Source organism: Scleropages formosus, chromosome 18 (assembly GCF_900964775.1).
Source record: "Scleropages formosus chromosome 18, fSclFor1.1, whole genome shotgun sequence".
NCBI lineage: Eukaryota > Metazoa > Chordata > Actinopteri > Osteoglossiformes > Osteoglossidae > Scleropages > Scleropages formosus.
This window is the reverse complement of record NC_041823.1, coordinates 3,575,185-3,585,825: the sequence shown is the minus strand read 5'-3', so window position 1 is coordinate 3,585,825 and position 10,641 is coordinate 3,575,185. Positions and strand designations below refer to the sequence as shown.

At 45.4% G+C, this 10,641-nt stretch overlaps 1 protein-coding gene across 1 annotated transcript; it reads left to right on the top strand.

The window, feature by feature from the left end:
* The first annotated feature begins 3,942 nt into the window (after positions 1-3,942).
* kcnv1 (potassium voltage-gated channel modifier subfamily V member 1) lies at positions 3,943-9,606 on the top strand. Its single transcript, XM_029246025.1, has 2 exons — positions 3,943-4,989; positions 9,095-9,606. The coding sequence occupies exons 1-2, from the start codon at positions 4,047-4,049 to the stop codon at positions 9,604-9,606; spliced, it is 1,455 nt and encodes a 484-aa protein (XP_029101858.1). The 5' UTR covers positions 3,943-4,046.
* Positions 9,607-10,641: the final 1,035 nt, after the last annotated feature.

Here is a 10,641-nt window from a genome sequence, read left to right as displayed (position 1 = left end):
CATAGGATCTGTATGGGAACCACATAGGATACACATGAGAGCCATGTGTGAACCACACTGGAACCATATGGGATCCATACGAGAACCACTTGGGAATCATATAGGATTCATATGTGATCTGCAGGGACATCACACTGGATCTGCATAGGAATTGTCATTGGAATCACATGGAAACCATATGAGATCCACATGGACAAACACAGGAGGTACATGGGATCTGTATGAGATCTGCATGAGCACACGGGAAGGACGTGTTCTCTGAAGTTTTTTGGTGGGCTGCAGCTCCTTCCCACGCCGTGTCTGAGCAAAGGTTGTAATCCACTACATTAATGGAGTTTAGTTAAGTCTATATCCGAAGGCGGTGCACTTTTAGGTGCGCTTACTTGTCTGTAAAGACATTCTGTTAGTAAGATCCCTTCTGTACCACTGTTTTAACCCTGGGGTGTAAGGTTTGGGGGTGCGGTGGCGTGGTGGCGCGGTGGGTTGGACTGGGTCCTGCTCTCCGGTGGGTCTGGGGTTTGGGTCCCGCTTAAGGTGCCTTGCGGCGGACTGGCGTCCCGTCCTGGGTGTGTCCCCTCCCTCTCCGGCCTTGCGCCCTGTGTTACCGGGTTAGGCTCCGGTTCCCCGCGACCCCATATGGGACAGGCGGTTCTGAAAGTGTGTGTGTGTGTGTGTGTGTGTGTGAGGTTTGATGTTACTCTGCTGTGAGGTGATGTTTGTGTGGCTGTCCAGGAGGCCGATGGAAGACAAAGAGCTCAGACACACAGTGTGGCACAATAAAGGACTTTATTAAAGATACTTATAGATAAGCCTTTGTTGTTCGTTTATTCGTGACAAAATTCAGGTACACGGTCTCTTTCACTGGGAATTAAATTAATACATCAACTAAGGGCTGAAATGCAGACATTCACCTGTCCTCCCATAAACAAAATGATTATTAAGACATTCTGTGTTAGGAGACGCATGTTTTGACCAGGATTTAATCTTGTTGACCACATTCGGGCAGCTGTCAATCAACACTAAAAAAAGAAAAAAAAAAAAGCCGAACCAGTGAACAAGAAGTGAGCGAACAGGGCGCGCGAGACCGTCGCTAATTTCCCTCCCGGGCGGAATTCGGACACGCGGGCTCCGTTGCCTAGCAGCGGCGGGGCTCGCGCTCCCATTCGCCCGCTCGCGCACCCGCCTCGTGCTCGGAGCACTTTTCAAAAGGGCACCTGAGCGAGCGAGAGCGCGCAGGAGCGCGTCCCTTCGGACGGGAGGGAACTTGGGGCAGCGCTCACGCGGCGTTGGCAGAATGGGAGTTGGTGTGGCGATGGGATGAGGATGAGGATGAGGATGAGGACGCAGGAGTGCGCGCGCTGCTCTCACAGCCACGTCTCGTGAGGTCAGTTACAGGACTGTGGTGCTGGACACGCGTGACCGACAAGTTCAAGGTGCGTCCTCCCCTTCAGCCCGCAGCGGAGCGAAAAGTCGGGAAAACCACATGATTTTTATTACCTTTGCACGATTTTACTTCAGTATAATAATATCGCATGAAATTAAGTCAGCGCGTGATTGCTTCTGTATCGCTGAAAACAGAAAAGCAATATTGATTCTCTCTTCGCGATCGCCAGAATAATTTATTTCATTATAAACTAGTTGTATTTTCGGGTTCGTTTTAGACGTTAAAAACACATTTCTTTTTCAAGGCAAAGCAGTCAAACGTAGAGATTTAATTCAGGATAAAACTGAAATTATGAATTGCCCTATAATAAACAACATCTCGATCTGGGCTGTTTTTCCTGTACAAACTTCTAGTATTTTCCCAGCGGACACTACACTGTTATGTTTTTTTTTTTTTTTTTTTTTTTTTTTTTTTTCCGAGCACATTTTAAATGCAATATTATAGAATCGATTCAGTGTATTTCAGTCAATGTATTTATAATTAAAGCAAATACTTCCGCCGGTATCATTTACGTGCTTTATTTGTCGAGCGAAAACTAAAACCTTGTGTCCTCGCTGTTGTTACAGAGATATTTCCGAACACTTTGCCAGGTTCTTTCTGAACAACCATGGATGGATCATGGAGCCATTTATTATTTTCCGTGGCACAAATTCTATTTTAATCACATTGTTCAAGATTCACAACGAGGTCTTTCTTCATGCAGCATTTTCACTCCACACACCTTATTCCCAGATGCTGTAAAAATCCAGATATAATATTAGTCCTTGTTCTGTTGTTTTTATACTTTTTACACCAGTCATTATTTCACTGCCTTTTTTATTATAGACAGCACGTGACATGGTGGCAAACCTGTTTTTCTTAAAGGTGTTTTCATTCTCACAACTGAACATTTATGAATAAACTCAGGCTCTTCATTGGATAACAAGGAGGCTGTACACATGTTAACATTTCTTTATTTAGGTAATGCTTTTCTCCAAAGAAACTTGCAATATTAAGGTTACAATTATCTACCCATTTACACAGCTGGGTAATTTTGTTGCTCAACAGTACCACGGCCAAAGGTGGGGGGATTGAACGTGAGACCTTTGGATCCAAAGGCAGTAGCTCAATCCACTACACTACCAGCTGTGACACAAACTCTGAAGGATTGAAGAATTATGAGCTTCTTCACCCATTTCCATCATTCTCAGGGTGGAATTTACATTTATTCAAGGGTACTACAGCCACAGATGGAGATCAAACCTACAACCCTTAGATCCAAAGGTAGCAGCTGTCCCCTATTTGTAGCCCCAGTGTGAAACAGATCACAGAGCCGCAGAACCAGGTCCGTGACGCGGCCCACCCTCGACCCTCTGGCTGCACTCTGCGACCCACCGGTACCAAATTTTGTCCTGCGCCAACTGATCTCATTAAATATGCAAGCCTTAAAATTACCACCATGACAATGTCATAAAGAGAAACTTAGCAAAGGGAATTGATGATCACAAGAATAGTACCATTTGCTCTATTAATTAAGCAGATGAGCTAAAATATTTAAATCAAGACATGAGTTTTGAAGAAGTAGGACAGTGCCACAAGCCTTCCTTCCCCCTCGACATCTGATTTCTGAGGAGTGACTCGGTGAAGGCGGGAAATCGCCGCTTCATTCAGGGAAGGAGTTCAATCTGCAGGGGGATGTTTGGCGAGAAGAAGGATATGAATTATTAGCGACTGCCCGTAGCGAAGGGAAATCTGTAAAATGTACACACAGAGTAGCACATGGTATGATCCAGTATTCATAGACTCAATCAGTGAAATGCTCACAGAGCAATCCTGATGAATCGCGTAATTACACGACAACGTGCGATTTTAAATTAGACTTGGTGTTTTGGTCAAACGTGTCTTAGTCTGGGATTCAGATGGTTTAGAGTGTATTTTTTCTCATTATGTAAAATTGTGCTTATAATAAACCTGATATGTGCCGCATTTACTCAACTCAGAAGAAGAAAATGTTCTTTCTTCTCCAGAGCCTAAAAGATATATCTTAAAATCTTGTGTAATGTGCTTTGCAAATATAATACAGAAGGGGGTGGGGGGTGGGGGGTGGGGGGTGGGGGCTGCAGAAGCAGAGGGGGCGGTGCTGGTGCCTCAAACTCTTCGGTTGTGGGTTCAAGTCTGTGTCAGTCTGGCTTGGCCTGTGAGGAGTTTATATGTTCTTCTCGTGTTCATATGCGTTTCTTCCAGATGCTCTGGTTTCCTCCCACAGTCCAAAGATGTGCTTCAGCTGAACTGGTGATGCTAAATTGCCTGTTGTGTGTGTGTGTGTGCATGCGTGTGTGTGTGTGTGTGTGATCATCCTGTGTTGGACTGGTATTCCGTTCAATGTATTTCCTCACAATCTTTATTCCAGGATAGACTCTGGACCCTGGCGATTCTGCACTGGACAAACGGTTATTGATAATGGACGAACTGGATGCATAGATGAACGGATGGTCTGTCGGTAGCTGAAAACGTTGAAAACACTTTGCAGTGTCCTTTGTTTCACCAGAGGACAACAATGGGTTTCCTCTGAAGTGAGCATCAGCAAGTCCTGCTTTCGTAAGGGCCTTTGGGGTTGGACACCATGACTAGTTGCACCTCGAGTCCAGCACAGTTCTTTGGGGACAGCGGCTCGTTGCTTTCTCTTGAGTCCAGCGTCTTCTTCAGCGAGCCGCCTCCGCCGGGGGACGATCCCCTGGACTTCTTCATCATCAACGTGGGCGGCAGCCGCTACGTCCTGTCCCAGGAGCTGCTGTCCTCTTACCCGGAGACCCGGCTGGGCAAGCTGGCGCTGTCCACTCGCGACTCCGCCCTGGACCTGTGCGATGACGCCAACTTCCTGGAGAACGAGTTCTTCTTCGACAGGAACTCGCAGACCTTCCGGTACATCATGAACTACTACAAGACGGGGCGCCTGCACGTGATGGAGGAGCTGTGCGCCATGTCTTTCCTGCAGGAGATCGAGTACTGGGGCATCGACGAGCTCAGCATCGACTCCTGCTGCCGAGAGAAGTATTACCGCAGGAAGGAGATGAAGGAGTCGCTGGACATCTGCAAGGATGCTGAGGTGATCGACAGCGAGGAGGAGGACTTCTCCGGCGTGGTGTGCGAGAGTATCAGACAGCGGCTGTGGGACGTGATGGAAAAGCCGGACTCCTCGGTGGCGGCCAAGACCTTCGGAACGCTCTCGGTGTTCTTCGTGCTGGTGTCCATCGTGAACATGGCGCTGGTCTCGCTGGAGATCAGCGCGTTGGCGCCGCCCTTCCTGGACGCGCTGGAGTACGTCTGCATCGTGTGGTTCACGGGCGAGCTGGCGCTGCGCTTCGCCTGCGTCAGGGACAAGTGCAAGTTCAGCAGGAGCGTGGTGAACATCATCGACCTGCTGGCCATCCTGCCCTTCTACGTGACGCTGGCGGTGGAGAGCCTCCACGGTGGCTCCACCGAGCTGGAGAACGTGGGCCGCGTGGTCCAGGTGCTCAGGCTGATGAGATCGCTCAGGATGCTGAAGTTGGGGCGACACTCCACAGGTAACTGGTGCCCGTTGTTAATGCCTCGCAGCCACGAGAACAGAACGGATCGCTTCCTACGTCAAAAAGACACTGTGGCGTAACTGGAAATGTATAAACTAATTAATCTAACAGCACAGCAGATAGAGCCACTACCTTGCATCAACGGTCTGAATTGCCGCTTCTGCTGTTCTACCCTTGAGAAAGCCACTTACCCTGAATTGATACAGTAAAAATTTTCCAGCTCAGTAAATCCAGCTCGGTTCTGGCTCCATTGTGGTGGAATGACCTCCCCCTCTCACTCAGAACTGCTGAATCCCTGTCCATATTTAAAAAGGGTCTTAAAACTCACCTCTTCCGACTCATTTCACCCATCATCTTTTAAGTTCATGTAGGGGGGTAAATGTTCATGCTCCATAACTTTAAGATCGTGCCCGAAAAACCTTTACACAGCTACTCCTGTAACGTAACGTAAATGTGTATCTCAAAAAAAAAAAATGGTAGGAAGGTGATCAGGAATCGTCGATATTCTGGGTTTTATGGAGCTACTCATGTGATGAACACTGGTTCATATGGTGGAAAGTAACAAACTAACTGCACTTAAGAATCACACGTCTGCAACTAAGTGTCTCTTTCTGTTAATGTAATGGATACATTGCATTTTCTATGAGATGTTTGTCGCTTCGGAGAAAAGTGTCTGATAAATGAAAATAGGTAAATCATTGCAAGTACATTGTAGTACACACATTATACTCACATTATTGGTCACTATTATAACTGAACAAAATTGTCAGCTAAATGAATAAAAGTAAGTCAAATGAAAGGTTTCACATCTGAAGTAACTAAAGACAAACGAAGAGTAGCAAGATCCCTCAAATAAATAATTTAATTTACTTGAATTATTCAATGTTATTGAATATGTAATGAGCTTTTGTCAAAAGGAATGTGCTTCGAAATATACAACGGTGTCCAAAGCTTCAGGTCGGTGTCACCGAGAGCCAAAAGTAGTGCTGTCAATCATATGCTGTAGGAAATAACGCAAAGGTGGAAAAACACGTAGAACCTTCCGTTGCGAAATTTGACCTCCCTGTGGGAAACCGGTATCCGTCCCCAAAGAAATTGTTGCGAGAGGTTTTTGCAGAGCACATTAATGGGGAACGCATTTATTCACTCGCATTTCCACAATTTCCCATGGAGATACTGAGCAAGCCAATCCAGGGGAAAGAAAAATCGCGATCGGCCCGGCGAGACTAGCTTTGATCTTCCTGAGTTTTGGAGGGAAAACATATTGCGGCGAGACTAGGGCAAAATGTAATAAATAATTAAGCCAGAGTGGTGTTGCAGAGCCATGAGGGGCTGCCTCTTGTGGAAAAAAAAAAAAAAAAAAACTCTTCACAGTTTTTTTCAGATAAAACCGATGGTCATTAAAATCTAGACTAAGATTAAATTGTTTGTGAGCCACTGTAGAGCTGTGGAGGACACAAAATAATTCTCGATAAACAGGACTGGCACTCTTTTGCCCCTAGCGTGGCTTAACTGGGCGTCGACTGCTGAACTCGGGTTCCATAAATACGTTGACATTCCCTTTGAACTGATTTAAAAGCATTTCGTTCAGCTCAAGTTTTACTTTCCGTAAAAATTTAAGCCTGTACATGGGTTGTATAAACCCCCAGAGACCCTGAGCCTACACTAAAGTTTCTTTTGATTTTAGAACACACGTAACATGTTATGCATTTGTTAGTCTCAGAGGTTGAAATCGTACTTAAATTACGTTTAACATTTATTGACATACATTTGAGATGTGTGAGAATGTTGAAAATCTCATTAGATAAACTGGCAGACACACTAATGGTTAACATTTATACTTTTTAATGTTACACTTTATTATAATAAATGACTATGCCTATGCTTTTTCATATCTAAATAATTAAATTTAGATGTAATATGCATATAATTCCTGCAGTCATGTCTGATTGTTTTACATTTTTTTTTGCTCGGCCCTGCTTATTAAGGGTTATTTTCCTTACAGAATTAACAGCGCATAAAGGAGTTTCGGAAATGAAGTAATGAAAATTAAGAAGAATTAGGTTAAGCTCACCATAAAATTTAAGACCTCAAGCACAAACATGTTCTCCTGTTTCATCAAATGAGATTCCATTCATTTGTTTGACTTCATATTCGGCGTTACCAGGGAATTTATAAACACGCACACACTTCACAAGAGCACTGACACTTTAGTGGGACATTAAACGGTTTGCTTTATATACTTTTGCGTAACGGGGGCTTGGGGAATAAGTGTGGGGGGGATGGGGAGGGTGCTGGAAGGGGAGTCAGTAACGCTCAGGAAGAGGAGTGGAGATTTCCGAGAAATTCGTTACGTGGGATGTCTGTAATAATAAATGTTATTATTATTATCCACTTATTTTAGAAATGGATAGAAAGGGGTGTATTAAATGCCGTGTGATTATTCCACCTTGGGTTAACAAATATTGTTGGATTGTGTGCCCTGTGATGGACTGTCCAGGGTGTATCCTGTCTCACGCACTACACTTCTGGGAAAGGCTCCGCACCACCATGAGCCTGCGTGGGGAAAGAGGTTATTCATAATGGATGGATGGATGTTTTGCTGGGAGATCATAGACGCGCAACGCAATTCATGTTATTGGCCCCAGGAGAGTGCTTGGTTTGTGATACGTTCAGCAGCGTTTTCTGAATTCATACCCAACAGCTGAGCTTTTCTCCGTTCTTTGATGTTTCTGGGTCATTCAGACAAATTTAGCAGGTTGATGTGCGAAACGTTCACTCGCTGGAATTTTGTTATGTGGAGAATTTGTTTTTTTCTGAAATGTCTTATCCAATTTAAATGTGAAAAAGGGTCCTGGAACTCTTGTGAATTGATGTAAATTTTTCCTGCTATTTGGACGCTCTTTGCCTTCCGTGTCCTATGACTTTTTTCCCTTCGTCTTTCATTGGGTTCGCACTTCGGCAGGGAGGTGCGCTCTCACCCGGCCCCTAGATAATCACCTCGGCTACCAGGGGAAGGTGCTAAAAGACATCCCTATTGATGTGTTTCTGCTCAGGGCCACAGATGGAGCTGGAGGCGCTGGGGGCAACTCACCTGTCCATGTGCTTGAGCTGCACGGTTCAGCCGTTAAACACCAGCAGATTGATACTCATAGAAACATATGGCATTAATAACTTCACACTCACTGGCTAATATTTTCTCTGTATGTACTGTATTTGCACAGTCCAGATATATGTAAAACTATATATACATAGATAATTTAGCTGACACCTTTCTCCAAAGTGACAACAATTCTAAGCTGCTTACAGTGATTTACTCATTTATACAGCAGGGTAATTTTTAACTGTATCCATGCATGGTAAGTGCCTGGATTAAGGGTACTACAGCAGGAGATGGGATTCAAACCCGGGTCCTTCCAGTGCGAGGTGCCAGCTACAGCCACTGTGCTATGTGCTGCTTTTGTATATGTTTTAGTTTTTACAGTATATACATACTATATATATACTATATGTGTGTATATATATATATATATATATATATATACACAAAGTGAGGTGCGATCTGTCTGAATACTGCAGATGAAAGACCAAAAATGACAAACAATTCAACGAGATAAATAAACACATTTTTCTTGTCTGAGTGCACACATTTAAATCATTAAACATTCACAGCTTCCTGAGACCCAGCCAAAAACAATTGTTTTTTGGACGTTGGCCAAGCCCCACCCCCAAATTGTGGCACCTTTTCAATGCATGGAATGTCCAACAAATATATATGTTACACTCTATACATTTACAATGTATACATATACTTACGTACATACACGTATATATGTATAAATACTGTATATATAGTAAAATTCACACTGACAAATTATAATGAATAAGTTTAAGTCATTTAAATTTATTTCAAATTTAAATAGTTACAAATTATCTTTAATCAGTTAGTAATTATGCCTTGGCAGAGGACTGTAGTGCAGGTTTTGGCATTGACGCTTCATTGAGGGACCTCAACCGTGCGCACCACACGTTCCCTGCCCCTCTGTTTTTGCCCCGCCCCTTGTGTATGCCCCACCCCCTTGTGTGTTGCGCTTCCCTGCAGGTCTAAAGTCCCTGGGCATGACCATAGCGCAGTGCTACGAGGAGGTGGGGCTGCTGATGCTCTTCCTGTCCGTGGGCATCTCCATCTTCGCCACGGTGGAGTACGCGGTGGAGCACGACGCGCCGGGCACCACCTTCAGCAGCGTGCCCTGCGCCTGGTGGTGGGCCACCACCTCGATGACCACGGTGGGCTACGGAGACATCCGGCCCGACACCACGCTGGGCAAGATCATCGCCTTCCTCTGCATCCTGTCCGGCATCCTGATCCTGGCGCTGCCCATCGCCATCATCAACGACCGCTTCTCGGCCTGCTACTTCACGCTCAAAATGAAGGAAGCGGCGCTGCGCCAGGGGGAGGCGCTCAGGAGGCTCACGCGCAGCTCCGTGTCGGAGGGCTCGCTGGGCGTGAACCTGCGCGACGCCTATGCCCGCAGCGTCCTGGAGATGCTGCGGCTGCAGGGCCGAGAGCGGGCGAGCACACGCAGCAGCGGCGGGGACGAGCTGTGGTGGTAGTGGGGGGGGGGGGTGTGACCTGAACGCTTGGCATGATGGGAGAAGGGAGGTGGAATGGGGCACTTTTCTTCACATTTGGAAACACAGCATCACATGTCTGTTCTCGTTATGTCCCATTCAAAAGCCGCTGCTTATTTGTTCTAGCAGAAAGAAAATAGGTCGGTCTCACACACACACACTCACACACACACACACACACACAGGTATACATAAAAAGTATAAAAAGTGAGTAGAACAAAACCCCTAGAAGAAAATACGATCAGTCTTTTCCTAAAATCCATTTACATTTAGCTGTCGCTTTTCTCCAAAGTGACTTAAGATGTTAAGGTTACGATTATTTACCCATTTATACAGCTGGCTAATTTTAGGATAAGTATGTTACTAAAATGTGCTGCCTCCAGAGGTGAGACTCAAACCTGTCCCCCTTGGGTCTAAAGGCAGCAGCTCTAACCACTACCCTACCAGCTGTCCTCATTCAACACTCTAATGTTACTCTTTCATCATTTATAAATTACATTTAAACACGCAGCCGTTCATACAACAGCATAAATGGTCACATTCTTAAAATGTGATCAAACATCAAATACTATAAAAGATATTAAAGTCAACAGAGAAACGTGACAGATTGTCTGGACGTGCTGCGAACCTGGGACAAATCGGTGGGAATGAAGAGACGCTCTTTGTCTGCCCAGTCCAGGCCCGAGAGGGACGGCGTCTTCCGTTCCGCTTCCTGTGGACCGAGACTCGACCGCTTCTCTCCGAAGGGCTCCCTCCGTTCCCTCCACCCGCTCTGAGACACCCCCCCCCCCCCCCCCCCCCCCCCCACACACACACCTAATTTCTCACGAGCCCTGTTCGAAACACCTCATTTTACTGCAGAAAAGTCAATATTTTAATCTGATCAATTTACTCACGATTATGTCAACATTAAATCTTCTTAAGACCCGATGGAGAAATAAGCTCCAAGCAAAGACTTAAATCCATAACTGACACCGCAAGCTTGTGCCCTGTGGGAAAAAAAGAATTGCACTTTCT

Excerpts from the sequence above, each read along its gene's own strand:
- kcnv1 (XM_029246025.1), top strand. The coding sequence starts at position 4,047 with ATGACTAGTTGCACCTCGAGTCCAGCACAGTTCTTTGGGGACAGCGGC. Across the intron at positions 4,990-9,094 it reads GTTGGGGCGACACTCCACAG|GTCTAAAGTCCCTGGGCATG; the intron begins GTAACTGGTGCC and ends GCTTCCCTGCAG.